The 20,039-nt window shown below is 36.7% G+C and overlaps 1 protein-coding gene across 1 annotated transcript; it reads left to right on the top strand.

The window, feature by feature from the left end:
- The first annotated feature begins 1,561 nt into the window (after positions 1-1,561).
- Positions 1,562-13,012, top strand: LOC127971794 (transforming growth factor beta receptor type 3-like). Its single transcript, XM_052575021.1, has 3 exons — positions 1,562-1,781; positions 5,616-5,723; positions 10,300-13,012. Exons 1-3 carry the CDS (start codon positions 1,622-1,624, stop codon positions 10,416-10,418), a joined length of 387 nt encoding a protein of 128 aa, XP_052430981.1. The 5' UTR covers positions 1,562-1,621; the 3' UTR covers positions 10,419-13,012.
- Positions 13,013-20,039: the final 7,027 nt, after the last annotated feature.

Raw genomic sequence — 20,039 nt, 5'->3', positions numbered from 1 at the left:
ATAACGCAATTAACGCGGTTGCAGTTTTTTTTATTTCCAGTTGTGGCCTATGTGTGTTCAACGTGCAAAGAAATATGGATAAGACCAAGGAAGGACTTTTAGACGGAAAGTTTCAGTATAAAACTCTGCCGGATTACTCTTCAGTCTGCCACAAGAAACATTATGACTGTATGACTGTAACAGTGCGTAAATCAGACCTTTCTGTAACGCTAACGTTAATAAGCTTAAACGAAAATAACGAAATAATTGTGTAGCGGAGTATTTTTTGTACACAGTGCCGCGAACTGTCAATCACTCCTGTACGCGTGCATCACTGTCCTCCTCGCAGCTGCAGCAACTTGCGCTCTCTCTCTTCATCAAGCTTTAAAACAAAAAGGGGACAAAAAGATCATATTGTCTTTGTGCATAGGCTATAGATTAATTAGATAAATGAATATCTAAATTTGTGCCTTGCCGTCTACGGTATTTTTTTAGAACTTAGAAAAAAGATGCTGCAGCCAATGAGCAGCCAGCGGGGGCTGCAGGACGACTGAACCTCCGCAGACAGTTTTTAATGTTTATCAGACAATAAATACTCAAGATTTTGCTTTAGTATAACTCACAACGAGTTTCACACACCTTCTCCGGCCACGTTGAGTTGTTGACACTTAACAGTGGGAAAAGCGACACATTCGCTATTCACTTGTATTATTTAAGGGTGAATGGGTAATGTAGTTTCTGCTCTGGGTGGGATGAATTAGGAAGCTTGCATTGTGAAGGGCGCTCTGAAAATCGGCAGTGCAGGTAAAAGATTAAAACCTCTATTAAAACAGATGTCCAAATGAGCGTACCGGTACGCTACAAGCACGTTCTGGGCGCACGGAGAGGTGGCAATACGCTCAAGAGCTATATTTGGAGGTGGCGGTACTGAGTACTGGTGCATACCGGCCCACTTAAAGCACTGGCAATGACTATACTTTGGAATTTTTTTGCAGTCCACTTAGAATTCAACATGGAAATCATTTTTGTTTTTTATTGGCATTGATTGTTTTGAAATTCAAATGGTACTTACATGCCTGTGTTTTTATTTCTGTAATAAATATGGCTTTCAAGCCAACAGTTAATTTGGAGGATATTGATGGTTTATTGCAGGTATGTTGTTTACATGAGAAAATCTGTGTTACAAGTTAAACAAAAATTCCAATAAACAATCATATTTTGAATTTAAATAGTTTCTTTGTCTTGAGTTTACATTAATTATTTACATTTTACATTTACATATCCAAAAAGTTTCAGTCTTTTAATTGCGATTAATCGCGATTAATCGCGATTAATTTTAAAAAATTGTGCGATTAATTAGTTAATTTTTTTTAATCGATTGACAGCACTAATATATATATATATATATATATAGACACACACAAACACACATGTAACTGTGTTTTTTTTTTTTTTGCCAAACTGCAGCAGATTCCTAAATCTGGCCTCTGCTCATAATAAAGGACATGCAGCCTGTTTATTATAGTGAGCTCTTTTATCTCTTGAGTGGGGTTCATGATGTTCTCTGAGAATTGTGGAGCCCATATGCCAAAGATTACACCTGGATCTTGTTCTAACGTTTCTGCTTCTCTCTTTGTAGTGTATGCTACCAGATGAAGCCTGCACTTCCCTTAGTGTAGAAAACATCCTCCTCATGATGATGCGCACGATGAAGACCATCACCAAGCCAATTGTGGTCGTCTCTGACAACGCGCCTGTCACTGTTAATGTACCTGTGGAACCACCTGGTCCACCACTTCCAGGTAAATACTGCATAAAAAATATATGTATTCTAATAAAAAAATCCACAAAAATCAATATTAAAATCAGAATATATGTTTCAAAGCATTCGCATGAGATGAACACTCCAGTCATTTCAGTGTTGTAGAAGAACATAGCATATATGAAGGATCATGGGAGAATGTGTGTCTGAAGTTGTATAATTGTCAGTCACACAGATCACAGGCCTTGTCTTGCTTTGTGGCGCATTACTCCCATCTGGAGTCTTTTAATACGTGGCAGTGTTGAGTATGTGTGTATTTGCATGTGTGTGTGTGTGTGTATTCAATGTGGTTTGGTTTGAGAGTATACAGAATGTGGTTCATTAGAGATGTGGGACAAGGGACTCATAGATACATCAGAGGAGAGGGAAAAGACCAGCTTTCCAATTCTGGATAGCATTTGTTTTCACTTAAACATTCTTTAAGGCCTCCATTTCCCATACAGAGAGAGAGGAATAGGGGAGGATAAGATGTTCCTATACATGAGGAATAGAGGAGGATAAGAAGAAAAAAAACATTACCGTGATGAAGAAAAGAGCTCTTATGCACTGCATACCTGCAGTATCCTTTAAGGCAGAGTGAATTTGTCATAGATAGATTGTGTAGCGTACTAGATGTCCGCAGGGTGGTGCCTAAATGTTTCACAAAGAAACTCAATTTGACCATGACTGATTTGTTCTCTTCCCTGCATCCTCTTAGCATTATTGTACCTATTGTGGTTATAGTGATTCAACTTTACTGACTTGCAGCCTTAATGAAAATCATTCCAGTTTAATAACACAATGTTGCTGTGCTGCTTGTAGCAAATGGAGCATGTGTCTATTAGTCACACCTGGTTAGGGAAATGATTGCCACTCCTGTAGGATGCAAGCTGGGATTTTATTGGCTCAAGTCAAGACTTATGTAGGTTTAGTTGTATCCGAGTGGAAAAAAAATCAAAAATCAGTTCAGTAGAAAGTAGATGACACATACCTGCGAAATGGGGAGAGAATCCAGATTGTATGTGAATTCAGTATGAATCCAATGTGGGCTCATTCTTCATAAACAGGCTTGTGTATGTTACCAACGTCAGGCTTATTTTCTCCGGTATGGATTAGTTAAACACAGATATGGCATAAAAGTAATGAAAACAGGCTTTGGGTCTCATTTTGAACACAAAGACGACTCTTGTACAGACATGGCAGGAAAGCAAACTCTCAAAAAGACTCAAAGCGCCGCTCTGGACTGGATCCCAAAGTATTTGGCTTAATCTACAAATCAAAGAGGGCAGTTTGTGGGAGTGCCATGCATTGTGAAAAACACAGCAGAACAAAACGTTGCCATCCGAAAAGATTTATGAGCAGAAAACTATAATTTCCTACCCTTAGGTTTAGATGGTTAAATTGGATGGTTGTAAATGTCTTAATTTTAATTTGATGTGCTGCTAATCAAGTTTAGGTCAGTTTTAAAGTGATTGTGGACATGACCGACTTTTCTAGGAGACACATGACAAATCCAAAATCAACATATCAACATATTTGATATCCTCCAGCTGGACAAGTTGAGTCAGTCAGGCTTTGGCCATTACACACTACACAGTTGTCAGTGAAATCTGTCAAATCTGACAGCTCAAAATCTGCAGACTGGTTCTGACTTTTGGGACTAGCACTGACTCCTACAAAAAGCAACTTAGGGGAAAAAAACATCAAGTTGTGTAGAGTTTTCCAAAACTTATGAAAAAAGAATGTTTATCAACAAAATTGAAGTGTTAAACCAAACCAGTCAGGTCTGAGATAAAACGGCACTGAAAAACTTGATTTGGGACAAAAATTGGTTTATATCTTTGTGCACCTTTATTATAAGGCAATAACTCCTCATTCTGTGAAGCGTTGTGAATGACATATTCAGGAATTATTTTTTGGACTGTCTGTGTTATTGGATTCCAACTTCCATGGTAACTTGTGGCTTCTATGAAATTATATACTGTACCACTACCTAACAACTGACTTCATAGATTTATGTTTTTGCTAAAACAGTATTTTTCTATGAATAAAATGATTTTTACTTCAAGATCTTCTGTGCTGTATACTGCTGAATCAATCAAACACATCATCTTGTTGAAGTTTGTCCCATCTTTGTCCAAAAAATACACAGAAGCTTATTGTTCTTGCGCTCAAGTTTACTTCCTTTCTAAAACCCAGCTAGCCCTAAAGAGGGCGAAGTAAAGAACAGCACAAATTCATTCTGACACTGGGGATGAGATCTTGGGCGGTGGTGACTACATAGAAATGTTGTCCAGCTCATTAGGGCTAGTTCATTTACTTCCCTCTGAGATACTTCACAGGGATTGTGGGTGGAGAAGCTCAGCCAAACTTATGGCAATGGCAGAGTAAACCACATCCCTGGCTCTGAACTTTGAGCTGACATAGCTTCTCCCAGCAATCATCTAAACATACAAGCTTTTGTTCTCTGTTCTGTTTTGCTTCCTCTTGTAAGCCATAAATACTGTACATGCTGGGATTCTACTTTTATTATTGATTTTATGCCCTGCTTAAAGGGATAGTTCACCCAAAATGTAAAATTCTGTTATCATTTGCATTCCTAACCGGTATGAATTTGAAACACAAAAGACAGTATTAGGAAAATCAGTGGAATCCACTTTTCAGTGTATTAAAGGCATTTTTCATGCTTTATAAAATTTAGGGAAGGTAAAATTTTAGAACAATAAAAAACGATCTTCCTAAAACATTTTAATTCCCCCTCTTTACCCAGGCCTCAAAAACACATATGTGACCCTGGACCAAGTCGCTGGAGTATATTTTTAGCAGTAGCCAAAAAATCGTTGTATGTATACATTTTATAAAAAATTATATTATGCCAAAAATCATTAGGATATTAAGTAAAGACCATGTTCCCATGAAGAAACTTAATTTTTGATTAGTAATATGCATTGCTAAGAATTCATCTGGACAACTTTAAGGGCGATTTTCTCAATATTTTGATTTTTTTTGCAACCTCAGATTCCAGATTTTCAAATAGTTGTATATCAGCCAAATATTGTCCGACCCTAACAAACCATACATCAACGGAACGCTTATTTATTCAGCTTTCAGATGTTATATAAACCTAAATTTTCGAAACATTTACACTTAGGACTGGTTTTGTGGTCCAGGGTCACATATATAGACAGTTATGTTAATGGCAGGCTTTATGTTTTTAAGTTGCCCTCCACAGATGAGATATAAGGGACGGTTCTGATGGGGATTCAGGGTAAAGGGTAAAGCATGAGGTGGGAGCTGTTACATAGCGCTCCAGCGATAGTCTGTCATCAATCTGTCAAAGGAGATAAAAATTTGAAGGTACTCTTTCTGAGAATAGCCTCCATTGTGCATGGGATTTTGGCACTGGACCAGACAGGCTATGAAGCTGGCGGCCACACAGGGTCTATTGTGCTGTGTGATGATCAGTGATCATTAGAGCTAATTAGAGCTCTGAAAGTCATTCAGTTTGTGGCGCGAGTCCAAGGAGATGCTTGGCTTGCTCACGGATGCCAATGCGAAGCCCATACAAAGCATATGCTATTACTTTATACAGCACATGGCCACCAAACACTTACACCACACAGCATTTAAACATCATGAACCATATCATGCACGCTATCCTGAGATAAAAAACAGACACTAGAAGTCAAATGTTTTGTAAAAAATAAAATAACCATATGTTCACCAAGCTGTAAAAAGAAACCTGTACTGAAACCTCGACCGCAGAGTGAGAAATGTTAACCACTACATGCTTAACAGACATTATTTAATACGTTTATTAACGTTTTTCTTTCAGGCATTATATATTTCCTGGACACCCCAACTGTGGTGGGCATCGCTTTTGCTGCCTTTGTGATTGGAGCCCTTCTGACTGGAGCTCTATGGTTCATCTACTCACATACAGGTGAGAAAATACTGCAAATTAACTTCACAGCCTTGACCTTCATTCCCATTCCCTGCATCCCACTAATAAGTACTTAGAGTTATGCATGGTCATTTATCATATTGTCAAAATAAGAAAGGAAACATGCTCCTTTTTGATAATCGGAAGGGCTTGCCAGTTCTCTTAGCAGCAGCGATATGTTAACAATAACATATTGACTCCAAGCTTGTAAATATATCCCGTTCGTCAGCAGAAGCGCATCTGTCTTTTCCGTTCTTTCAGGCATTGGGGGGGACTGCTGGATGGTCGGCAGTATTTTGGGTACAATAGCCCGAAGGGGACTGGAATTCCCCCTCTCTGCTGTTAGGGTGTCTCCAGGCCTCACAGGAAAATACATATACAATCCTCCCACTGAATGCCAAGATCACCCGCCCCTCCTCCCTGCATTGCCCTGTCGTCGCCAGGCCTTCGACCTCTGTTGACCGTCCAGAGGAAGCGCATGCACTTTCTTAGCTCCCATTTCCATCCTTTTGCATTCCAGCTAGTCCGGTCACTGCTTTCTGTCCTCAGAGCCGTTGACTTGCTACCGTTTCATGGCACATGATTGAAAGGAGTCACTGTTCCAGAATCTGTAGTTGTGTAGGCCGATGAGTATCAGTATGTTGACTGAGGATCAAAGCCATTCTGGATTTCATCTTTTTGGGGTTTTTAGAACATGTATATCTTGGATATATCCGTGTCTTGACATAAAAGGAGTCATGTTTAGCTTTTATTAGCTTTCATTTTTATTCCAGGTTTTTTTTTTTTTTTCAAAAACATAAATCAGTGTAATTTATATTAATATTGCCTGTGGTAGTCAGTTGGGATGACATTATCCAGCTGTGTTTCTGCTCACTGTTGTTAAAAGTGACTGAAGAGCTCATATCAAGTAGCCCCAGAGAATGAGTTTATTATTGTGTGCCTGTTTATACTGGCATCTCAGATCAGGGTGACACTTCTGAATTTGACTAACCTTTAAGTTCATTTAAGGTAAAAACCTTGATTTTTATTATCAGAAACAGTTTTAAAATGTGGAAATGAAAAAAAAAAAAAAAAAACTGTAGTTGTGGCGTAAGCTTTAATGATTCCAGCCATGTGTTTTTCATCATGGCATTGATTACTTAATACAAGCCAAAAGCCTATTAAACTATGGTATTGTAAAGTATTCAATCATACTAAAATAGCCCTATATGGAATCATTTTTGATACTGACGTTAACCCCAAGTGCTTTTCGTGTTTGGAAAAGCCTAAATTATTGACTCGTGTCAGATGAAAAAAAATGCTAAAAGATGAAAAATTTGAAAGCACGGAGGTGCAAGAAAATGGCAAAAAATGAAAGGCAAAATCCTCCTCCTCTCTGACAGTTAGACCTGCAGAATTATCATCTGTTTTTCCTTTTTACTTTGGCTTTCTCAAAGACAAATAATAGTCCATGTTATGCGGTGTAGTGCAGTACAAGGGTTACAGACTTTTTTTTTGCCAAGAACCCCTAATTGAGATATGATGAATATGAAAAAATGAAATATGGGCTTTTGTATTTTCATTGTACTTAAGCCAAAATGTGATTCAAATATTATATGGAAATAATTTACTCAAATTTTGTTAATTAATAGCATATTTCTTCTAACCATTGAAGTAATTCTAAATGTATTTAAAAATTCATTTCACATTTATTTTTATTTTTTATAGAAGAAACCTTGGTTCCTTCTTGCTGCTTCTGGGGTTCAACCAGACTTCAGTTTGCAAACCCCTAGTGTAGCATAGTACAGTGCTTTTCTAGTAAGATCTATATTGTATTATGCTATTTATTAATATTTTGAAATAGCTTTTATTTTCATATTTTCAATTGTCTTTTTTATTTTGTTATGTGGTTTTGTCATTGTTAATAGTTATTGATGTTTCAGTTTTAGCTTTAGTACTTTTTTTTTTTTAGAACTGATTTTATTTTATTTAAAAGTTTAAATTTGTCTATTAATTTAATATTAATTACACTTAAAAGAAACAACACTGGTATAGTATAGTAAAACATTAAATTCACACTTAATGCATGTCCTTCACTCTTTTACACTAAAAGTCTATTGTGGAATGAATATAAGATTAAGAGTAAAGAGTAAAACATACATTAGATGTGCTTCTATTTTAGGGCAAGCAGTGTGTGGAATGTTGCAGGAGTCTGTTAGAAAACAGCTCCTTGTAATCCTGTCACCATCCCTGTCGTAGATCACACTGATAGGTTAAGGACGTTGCCCCTGTGCACACAGAGTAGGAGTTACACAATGAAATGACACGGTCGAGTGGAAGAGGTCAACAAGCTGCCATCAAACTCTTTCTCACACATACGCCAAAATGCATCTCTGTTTGGGATAGTGTTTCATATAATTATACAACCAACATATGTTGTCAGTCCTCGCGCTGTCACTGTGTATGTTTGCGAGATGATTGGTCATAAAAGAGAGGTTGACTGAGGCAGATAAGCCTCTGAGTTTAGTACACAGCGCTGGATGAGGAAATAGGCTGTTTTTAGCTGGAGCTCTTGGCAGCACATCTCTGGCACATATTAGCAGCAGAGGGGCCTTAAACAGGGAAGCAGACGCACGTCCAGTTGAGCTGAGAAGAGAAACACACATGCATATAAACACACTTCCAATTTACAATAGTGGGCTGGTGGAATTCATCTACAGACGTTTTTACAGAGATTTAAGATGAATGTAGTGTAGGAGAGCGGAGTGCTTATTAATATCGGTGTTTTAGTCGAATGGCAAGTATGTGAAGCAAACCTGGAATTTGATTAAAACTGTTCAACCCTCTGTCAGGCGCAAGCTCTCTACAAGATGAATTGCATGCATTCTTCCTTGCCGCTCTGCTTCAGAGTTGAGGCCTCTGATAGAGGAATGTTTATATCCATCTAGAACAATAATCAGTGAAGACAAAGAGAGAGGAATGAGACAGACGTTAAGTCTTGTTCCAAAACGGAGTATACAACCCTCCCTAGATGCCTTTTTTGGCCAAATTCAAATACAGCAAAGCACGTTTCCTTTAGGGAAAGCAATTCAAGTCCAGTGGTAATTTAAACAAAAGATGACGAGAGAACTGTTGACGGTGTTTTGTTTGATATGTGAAAAGAAAGATATGTGACCATGTGGAAATGAGCCAGTGCTGTATTTATACTTTTATAAGTGTAAATGAAAGTTAATGTAAGTTTGTTAGTATTAAACTACTATATAGATTATAATAATAAAACTGCATACACTCTCAGAAAAATGTGCAAAAATAGCTTGTCACTGTGGCAGTACCATCAAAGGACACCTTTGTACCTTCTTTACCCCAAGAAGGTTTATAATAGCACCATAAGAGTACATATTACTACCTTAAGGGTTGTGTGACTACTCTGAGGTACTAATATGTGCCCTTTAGTGGTAAAGAAGGTATAAATGTATCTTCTTTGAGGATACCGCCCCAGTGACTAGCTGTTGTATCCATAAAGGCAGTTTTGTGTGTGTGTGTATGTGTTAAGGCATTGGGATGAATGTTTGTTGTTCCTTGTAATGTCAGGTGGTGCAATACATTTAAATAAATACTAAAAGTATAACTAAAAACAATAATATCAGTGTTAAATTATTTAAAATATAAATATTATAAATAAAATATTTAAAATATGAGAGTTTTGGGTTCCCCAAAGAATCCTTCAGTGAGCAGCTCTTAAAAAAGAAAATTCTCAGGCTCCGTTTACACTAGAGCGTTTTCGTTTTAAAACGCATAACTTTTGATACGGTTACGCCTATTGTTTACACTACTCTGGCATTTTCGACCCTCGAAAATAGAGACTTTTTGCAGACCCAGTTTTAGTTTGAAAACTCTGGGGTTGCGTTTTAGTGTTAACGGACCAAAACGTAGACTTTTGAAAATGATGGTTTGGGTTCCCACATTCGCTCTGCGTATCCTTGATGACCGTGTAAACAATAACATCATGCACATTGTTGTAGCCATAGATATATAGGTAGATTCCCCATCCGATCGCTCCAAGCACATAGACACATCCGCAATCTAAATAATAGGGAATCTACCTATTCATATCTATGGCTGTACCTGCATGAATGGTCATGTGACATGCATTTTAGGTTGTGTAGTGTAGACGGAGTTCATTTCTGAAACACTGCAGAAACACCAGAAAGAACCTTTATTTTTAACAGTAAAGATGGTCATATGGTGATACTGTACATATCAAACATTGTCATCTGTCACAAACTTTCCAGTCTGCTGCTACTGAAGCTATTCTGAAGTGCACAAAATGAATATACTCCCAAGTGCACCAACAAAACCACTTAATGCAAAAAAACTGAACAAGCACACGCACAAAACAATCATAAATGCTGTCTACGTCTGAAAGGGTTACTATGCTTTCAGGGCTTAACAGTTTCTGTCTTTCTGAGATATCTGAATCAAAGAAAGTCCCATTTACTGCGAGTCATTGTTTTCTTCATGAATCTGAACACTGTCTTTTTCTACGTGTCTCTGTAAGCCTCTTTTAAACATCTTCTTTATCCATCTCCCTCTTCAGGTGGCACAGCAACAAAGCAGCAGGTGCCAAAGTCCCAGCCGGTGTCTGAGAACAGCAGCGCGGCTCACAGCATCGGCAGCACACAGAGCACACCGTGTTCAAGCAGCAGTAATGCATAGAGCAGCTTGGCTGATGATGCTTCCATCGGCACTGTATGGAAGAGTCTGTGTTTCGTAGCATAACCCGAGGCCTTATTATTTTCATTATTTGGAGCTGTTTAGGCTCAATATCCAAACAGCTGAAAAAAGAGGTGAGGGAAATAACTAAATAATCAAGATCCAAGAGTTTTGCCTTATATGGTTAAGATCAGTGTGAAAATAACAAAGGCTGTTTACACCAGTCATTATTGCATGAAGTCAGTCTTGACGGACCGTTATTACTCTGCGAGGTTACGCAAAGGCTCAGTCTTCACCAAAACAAAGATCAGTGCTTTGCCTAATCAAGCATGCATATTTGAGACATCTCTAATAAATAGGCCAGTATCACTATAAACTATTCATTATCTAATTTCTTGAATACCCAAATGCCAATCATTTAATTCTATGTAATTCTGACTGGTCTTCAGGATCCAGACGCTATGAGTGAAGGGTGTAAAAGCCTTTGTCAGAGGCATTTTCAATGTATATTGTAAAATAATGTATATTCTGTGAATATTGTATGAAATGCATAGATTTAAAGTGGAAATAACTCCATGAAAAGCTGTAACTAAAGCCAGATATTTATCAGAAGATTATAAACCATTTAAAACATAATTTTAAAATTATAGATTTAATCATAAAGGCAAATATGAATTAATTTACAGATATACATGCACAAGCGCTTTCCCAGAATCAGCCTTTTAAAAGATAGTCGCAAGATGATAAGAAGTAGTAGTATAGTGGTATAATAGTTTTTTCCACCCAAATTCTGATGTATAGATAATTGCAGATGATAAGAATAATAATAAGCATTGTATGACTAAAAATGGACTTATAGATTTTATATGCTGGGCATTGTTATTCAACATTAGTATAAAAAGTAATGATTAACAAACAGCAGACTGTAATGTTTTGATATATCTAAATGAGCGTTTGTTGAGAAGGAGTTGATGTGCATAGACACAAAAGATGTACATAATCTAATGCCAAAGAATGGACAATTACTTTCCTGTCTTTTAATGTTACAGCAGTCACAGTGGTGTGTATGTTTAGGTACTAACCTACCACTAAAGTGAACACAAAATCAACATTTCTCAAAAAAATAAAATAAATAAATAAAAACATTATTTCTGAAGTAAGTTCAGTTTGGGATTTTGTGTAGAACATGCATACAGATACACTTGTAAAGTGCAAGAAATGTATGAATGCAAAGCCAGAGTAATCCCACCGTCAAAACTTTACATGAATGTCATAACATTATAAGTGCCTTACCTTTGAGTTTATACATTATGAGATAAAATGAGACAAGAAGGGAAGTGGTGTTTGCTTAGCTCTAGGCACAGTATATAGCCACTGATGTAAAAATGGCTGCATCTAGTCGTTTGTTTTTACTATCTAATGTTGCTTTTTTGTGTGTGTGTTGCTTGCTACAGACTGTACCTATAGAATGTACTTTATTTTAAGCCTTAATTCCATTGTAAACTTGTATAAATGTCTCCTGTAAGAGGAAAGAGATGAAACATTTATTTGTGTATAAAGTTATATTTTTCTAGAGATATATATATAGAGCCACCCTATAATTCTATCTGCATACTGTGAATTTTTGTGGGCATATTTCTATATAATGTCAACGTGTTTTCTCTAAATCTAAACATAGTCCATAATGCTGAAGTGATCTGCATTCACGGATATTTTCCTGACCTAATAATACGATGTCTTATTATAGATATATATTTTTACAACTATCTTTTATATGAGAACACTATAATATTTGGAATATAAAATAGATTTTGATGATGCAAATGTTTTTATCTCTCTTTTAAGCTCTTCGCCATTTAAAGATCTGTTGGGTGTGTGTTTGGTCACACTGTAAGCTCTATATATCCATGTTTGTGGGTTTAAATGGATGAGTGTATATGCCTAGTCCTTGTCTTGTGTCTTTTGGGAATGTTTAAAACAATGCTGTCATGTCTAACAGAGTTTGAATCTCTGCTAGGTGTTATCAAGGGTCATTTAATGGCTGTAGAGTTAACAAAGGCCTTATTGGTTTTATTTATCAAAAGGTTTTTGTTTTTTTCCATTCCAGTAAACACTCTGTATCATGATAAACTCTTTATTTTAAAATTGAAGTTCAAACCACTGTGTTTGACTCCGTGGCGTGAAATAGATTGTGCTGTCTTTCTGTTTGTTATCTACCTCATTTGTGTGTAAATGGTTTCATTGTCTTGTCGTCAAGAATATTTTACTGTACATATTGTGTAGAGCTTGATGTTACGTAAAATATATCGCATCAAAAGTTTTCTTTCACAGATTTGACAGTTCACTCGGCGTCAGTCATCAGACTTTCCGACAAAAGGGGAAAATCTGAAAGTTGTAAATGTGAACCTTTCAGAATTAGACCTCAGATTATCCAGACCGTCTTGCTCTGAAACTATATACTATTTGTGACCATTTTTTTTGTTTAGTTCCTCCGATGGTATGTGAAACTACAGTCTAGTGTTTGTAAATACAATATGCTGTAAATATGCATGCTTTATGTATGCTCTGTATATACCAAATAAATTCTTGTAATCTTTCGGGAGTGTGTTCTTGTGCTCATTTAAAAGTATAAACCAAGCCACACATTGTGTCCACTAATGGAGAGTGTCAACCAGGACATTACTTAAAATAGTTCTATAAAAAAAAAAATATATATATATATATATATATATATATTCATTTATTTATTTTTTTACCAGTTTTTTTTCTTCTGTTTCCAGTGCTCTATAAAGCACTGTTATCCTCTGCTCGGACTGTTTAGTCACCATGCTGTTCGACAATGAGTTCATTGCTTGATGTACACCATGTGGAGATCTGGCACCCAAACCACATGAGCATAATGTGCATATAGCATATATATTTACACCGACATATACAATATTTACTGACTTTAACCTAGACATGGCCTTTGCCAAAATTTGACTGGACAGCATCAGAGTTAATAAAAAAATAAATGTATAAAGTAATAATAATATATATTGTAACAACAATATTTTACAGGTCTAAGAGAATCGTGAAGTGGTGACATCATTTTCAAACTGGCCAACACTGTCCAGCATGGGGCAATGAACATATGACATCACCTTCTCAGGAAGAGCCCAGACTGTCAGCCTGCATGATCGACTGACTGTGTCATTTATGGGACGTTTCCATAAAATAGTTTTCCAGAATAATATTACTTGTAATGTCATTCGTCAAATTGGTTATCGACTTTATTTTTTTCCAGTTTGAGATCATGATGACCACATCACAATAGGTTGCAGAAAAAAATAGACTTGATTCACTTAACATGGAACAGGCTTTGAGACGTAATCAACAATGACTCAATGTAGGTCGTAGAGTTTATATTGGGTTTAGGTGATGTGAAGAGAAGGGTTGAGGCTGAGGATGAGGCCCATTGTTGATACTCACCGTTTAACCACTTAAAATAGTCAAGTGGAATATATAAAGTGGAATATAAATAATACACTATATAAAGACATAAAACTGGGGGCTCGTCCGGGATGTTTTAGTCCCTGAAGCAAGGGCCTAAAATACTACATGCTTTATATTGAACACCTAACTATGTTATTGGCCCTTGTCTAAACTCTACACTCCAAACTGCTTATAACATTTTTATGTCAGACATACAAATAGTAGGTACATAACATTTTACATAGCCTACATGATATTAAATTAACTGATTTTTCAGGCAATTGGTAAGTTTTGATGACTTTTAAGTAGGCACAAGTATTTTCTGAGATTGCTGTCTAATAAAGACATGAATATAATATGACACCTGCACCTGAGATTCTGTTTCATTGGCAAACCTTTTCCACAGGGTGAAATCTTCACATTTGTGGGGTCGGGTCTCAGTATAGTCCCACCCCAACAGCTGGCCAATTAGCCACATGAGGGATTAAATATACAGCATTAAATATGGCTGCCAGTATCAATAAAAAGCATTTAACTTTGCTGAGTCGCCAACTCTATTTTGATGACAGCACTGGGGTTGCTGTATATTTAGCTAAAGAGGGTGGGAGGGCTCAGTATTTATGGCTGGAAACACTGGAGAGTCTCCAGCGCTGAAATCCATAGCCATAAAATTATACCACATATAATGAAACTGCTCTGTCATGATTGCATGCCAACAAAAACCACCACTCAAATACACACATCCACGCATACTGTAATAGTGCATGTGTGTATTCTTAAGTAATGCATAAGTCTATGAATGTATGTTTACATATGCATACATATAACATATGACTTTATTCAGATTGGCACCCACACATTTGTGTTTGCCAATGTACAGAAACTCTGTATTGGTCTTCTTAAAAAATATATATATATATTACAGTAACATTAAGTGTGTTAACAGTTAATTCTTTAGGTATCAGGGACTGATCATGAATAATACTTTAGAGCATTTGTTAATCTGGGTTAATATTTTCTACATACTGTAGATAATATATTATTGAGGCCTAGAATTTCTAATTGTATAGTTGTGTTTCTTTGTTCTACAGAACATAAAATAAGATATTTTGAAGACCGTTTTAACTGTTGTTGTCCATATAATGAAAGTCAGTGGGATCCAAAACCTAATATAAATAAATCACAATCGCTCTGTGAAATTAATTCACAATCACTTTGAACAGATTAAAGCTGATGTGATTCAAGTGACTTGTGAATTCAGGAAACTTTCATAATATGCAGTTGAAATATTATTAAAAATATCATCTCCTGTGTTCCACAGAGGAAAGTCAACCCAGTTTGAACTTCTTCTTTTTTTTTTTTTTGTAAAGTGTTACCAGAAAAACTAAACAACAGGGTCATATGAGTGCTAAATAAATAAATAAATAAATAAATGACGGAAAAAAAACCCCCACAAAAGAATGAAACAAGACTTTCTTTATTCTTTTTTTTTGTGTAATTGCTCTTATCTGTGAAAGCTGTGTATAAATCGTGTTATCATTCAAAACACAGTCAACCCCAGACTTTGCAACCACACTCGCGAAATAATGCAATGGCACCCATGGGCCACACACCAACATCAACAACCGTATCGGCATGGAGACGAAACTGTGCCCCAAATTGCAGTCTCAGCCCCAAATGAGAACCAAATGCTTCAAGCCCCACGAATGAAATATCTGGAGGCAGATGAAAATGACTTAATATTTCTATGCACACATAATGGAAAAATTAGATACAGATGACTTTTATCTGAGAGTTGCAGTATTAGTGGAGGTTGAGATGGAAGGAGTGTGAGGATCATTTTGTCCTCATTACATGTAAACTAGAACGACTGCACTATGACTAAAATCCCTGCTGGTGATGAATTGAGTTTAACCCTAGTGGGTTTCTGTCATGTCCGTTTGGCTCTTTACCAGTGAAACCGCACTTGTGGCTGACTTTAATAGAGTGAATCACTCCCTGAGAGAGAGAGAGAAGGATTATTATCCATCCGCTGCTCTTTTTTGTTTTGCTTTTCTGAGGGGGCCACAACTGAGTCAAAAGTCAAAATACACAAATCCCTTCCTCTCCTTTTTTTCAATTCTCATCAAAAACACGAATCTATTTTTCTTTCTTTGCCATTTTAAATATCACTGATCAAGACCAGCTGAGAGATTTCTTGCAGATAATACTAAAAAAGAAGATCATTGTCTTCATACTGTGCTGTGTAAGTACTTAAGTATGATGAAGGTAACAGCTTTGGTTTGCTGTCCAAGATTCAACGCTCAACTTGAGCTGGAGCGTAGTGAGGTAAAGGTCAAAAGTGTATAACGGTGTCCAGAATGATATATATTATTAACATTGCTTACCGTTTACAGATTTGTGACAACTTTGCAAATATTGTATAAGTATTCAAACCCGTAACTCAGTACCTGAAGCACCTTTACAGCCTCAAGTCTTTTTTAAGTGTATGATGTGACAAATTTGCACATCTGCATTTGGAAATGATCTGCAGTTCTTCTATTCAGTTCTTCACCTTTCAAGCTCTGTCAGGTTGAATGGGGGCTGATAGATATTTCAGGGATCTCCAGAAATGTTAGACTGGGTTCAAGCCTCAAGGCTCTAGCTGGGTCATTTGAGGGACAATCTACAAGCCACTTTCACAGGCCACTCTTGCAATGTCTCAGCTTTGTGCTTAGGGTCATTGTCCGGTTGGAAGGAGAACCTTATGCCCAGTCTGAGGTCCTGAACACTCTAGACTAGGTTTTCATTAAGGCTGTGTCTATATTTTGCTGTATTGAGCTTTCATTCTACTCTGATGAGTCCCTCCAGTCCTTGCCGCGGAAAATGGTACTGTGTAGGTTATGAGATTTGTCTGGTTTCCAGCAGACATGATGCTTGATGCTTGTACTGTCTGAGAGTCAATAAGGTTTTTTTTTTCCTTTTGCAAATTTGCAAAATTGTCACAAATGTGTTTTTTCTTTTTTTCTTTTTTTTTTTTTTGCTTTGTCAATAATGTAATTTTAATATATGGCATGATTAGATGAACCAGCTCCTCCCATAACTTTCTTTAGAACTCCATTTAATTATCCATTTAAGACTTCTTAAAAAAGTTCCTTCAATAAAGAACCCAGCTGTTGTCTTTCGTAAGTCATATGGCATAAATTCTCTAGGAGAACCAGTTGCTCTTTATATAAAATTCTTGCACTTTTCTATCAAACAGCTCTTTAATACACCACCGCTTCAGTATCTGCCCTTTTCAACAGACTGTAAACAACACCAGATGCACTACCTGCCACCACTGTGCACCTGAATTTAGATTGGTGGAGAAAAACTTCCTGATCAAGCTACAAAAAGTTAAAGCAGATGCAAAAAGTACTATGACTGCAAGTTCTTTTAGTCACTGGCTCCGCCTCAGGTCTGAAACAGATATGCACTCAACAGCTGCAGGTGTTGAGACATGTCTCAATATTGGAAATTTAGTTCAAGAATGGGCCTCTATGATTACATGTTTCTTGCTACCTCCTGTCGAACAGCATGACTGAAATACACCTTGGCCGTTATTTGGTCATGCTGCACATAGTTTTATGTTTGGAATTGGCTGATGTAGAGTGAGACTGCAACCAGTTTTGTCATCATTTCATGGTTCTTCTTGTAACGTACTGATCTACATACATTTTGGCAAGTCAGAGATTAACATAATATTATAACTTGCTTCTGCACAACATGACATGAATGCACAAATGTGTAAGTCACGTTGTGAATGTGAATTTCATTGCAATGCTCTAAAAAAGACACGACTGATGCCGGTCACGACAATGGCAGGTTGATAATATGGCGGATTGAAAAATATTCATACGGCACATATGCATTCTTTTAAAATATGCTTTTTACATTTTACAATGTAAGTTCCTCATGAAATGTCAAATGCAGTATCTACTCTTAAGACACAATTTTGGAAGCAGTGAATAGTTCACTAAATCATATAGAGTTTGCAATTTTGTATTATAATAGTGTACTTATGTTATTTCAGGAGTACAGGTTTTCAGGACAAGGACAGTAAAAAAAAAAAAAAAAAGAATTCTGGTAAATTTTTTAAAAACAAACCGCATGTCTTGGGATTGGGGGTGGAACCAGAGGACACAGGAAACATCAATGTATATGAGTTTCAGTTATAGACAAAACAATTGTAGTTATAGACTACAACCAATCATCAATGTAAAAATTAACTCTGCCAGATATGTAATCCCTTTTTTAATGTAATTATCTTGCTTCAGTTTTTGAGACTTATCCTAGATTCTGTTTGGATTTACCTGAAGCTTCCGGAATGTTTCCCTTTGCAAGCAGTGGAGGAGTGTGTCCCATGACTGTAGAAGAGAAGGGTCATCGGTGACGTGCAGGGTCAGTTATTTTGTGTATTTGCGTTGACTCCTCTGGGAGCAGAGGCCATGTACAGTTCAAAGATAAAAATGTGAGAAATGTTGAAGTCAGTCAGGGCACAGTGCATGTGTGGTAAGAGCTGTGTTTTTCAGAGCAAGCTCTCAGTCATCAGAGCGCCGTGTTTGATTGATGGTCCATGTAGAGAAGAAGAGGCTGCTTTGTTGGTGACCACCCAGCCTCATCGAACCGACTCACAGGGACCTGTGAGTCTTTCCTCTGCCCTGTTTTCTGGTTTTCACGTTTTCCTGTGCAATACCTCCCTTCTACACATACAACCGGATACTGCACTGGTGTTTACTGTTTTTACTGTTACCAGGAAATGGATCATTCTCACAATAAGACACCCCATTTCCTTATATGAATTGATATTCAAAATGCCTAAAACTCATTCAATTTTTTGGTTCAGACAATTTATGAACCTATGCCAGTAGATGAAATATATGTCTGTCCCTTAGTTCTTTCAGTTTACTTTCAGTTTACTATGATAATTTTGCGTATCATGTACTGTTTTGTATATATAAGCAAGATTGTGCTTGTTTGGCCACAGATAAACACAACCATGCTGATATTTATTCTTCTTCTGCACAAGTATGATAGTGAGTGTGCTGCTGCTTTTATAGAACCGTCCAGCACACAAGAACTTAGTTGAGAAATGCACGTTTCAGATCAAATTTGGCAATTTAGTACTGTGACTATATATGTACAGTTTGAGTAGGTACATATACTGTGTATTTGGACACATAGTTTTTATTATTTTAACTATTGACAAAAACATATTAAAGTTAAAGTTATATAATGAATATGGATTTAAAGTGACACTTTAACAAATTATTTGAAGGGTATTCTCAACGCAGTTTAGAGGTAAGGTTAAGGTATTACTGCTCTTTAATTTGTACCTCCCCTCTTTTTCAAGGGACCAGAAGTAAGTGGACAGTTGACTCAAAAGCCATTTCATGGACAGATGTGGGCTATTGCTTCATTATTTCTACATCGATTAATCAGGTAAAAGGTCTGGAGATGATTCTAAGTGTGCCATTTGCATTTGGAATCTGTTGCTGTGAACCCACATCGTGCAATATTATTTATATATGTATCTCTGATGGATTTTGTGGAATGTAAATATTTTATCACAGATCCCTTAATTCACATGTTTATTTCTACTAAATAATGAGAGGGAAAGAAGAATTTGTCTACATAAAGTGCTTCTAATTTCCCTTTGCGGTCAGCCGCTGGTATTTGTGAGTAGCACACTGGCTCTGATATGAATGTGTTTAGCCGGCAGCTGGTATTTGTGAGAAGGGCAGTGCTTTTGGCACTTGCCGACATAATGGCTGGATTTTTCAGGCTTGTTACCTTAAAGTTTCCCTGAGGAGTCCTGAGGCGCTTCCTGTCAAAAACAGAATAGCAGACGTTCAGTCTGTTTTGCACTTAGGTCAGTCCTGGCCAGAGTTTGTCTCTCCATGTGTCATTCTCTTTTACTTAATCGCTCTCCTCTTAACCCTTTTACAGGTACACTCATAAGAATGAATATTATTATTATTTTTCTTTTATTTATTTATTTATTTATTTTTGCAGTTCCTTGGAGCAATAATAACAATTAATAATTTTTTATTGTTGTTGTAATTACCATTACTTTTATAAGCCTCAAATGGTTAAAATGACAGTTAATAGTAATAGTCCTGGTAGAGTGAA

This window comes from Carassius gibelio, chromosome B14 (genome assembly GCF_023724105.1).
Source record: "Carassius gibelio isolate Cgi1373 ecotype wild population from Czech Republic chromosome B14, carGib1.2-hapl.c, whole genome shotgun sequence".
Taxonomy (NCBI): domain Eukaryota; kingdom Metazoa; phylum Chordata; class Actinopteri; order Cypriniformes; family Cyprinidae; genus Carassius; species Carassius gibelio.
Note: the sequence above shows the minus strand (reverse complement) of the source record. Positions and strands in the feature narration are given on the sequence as shown.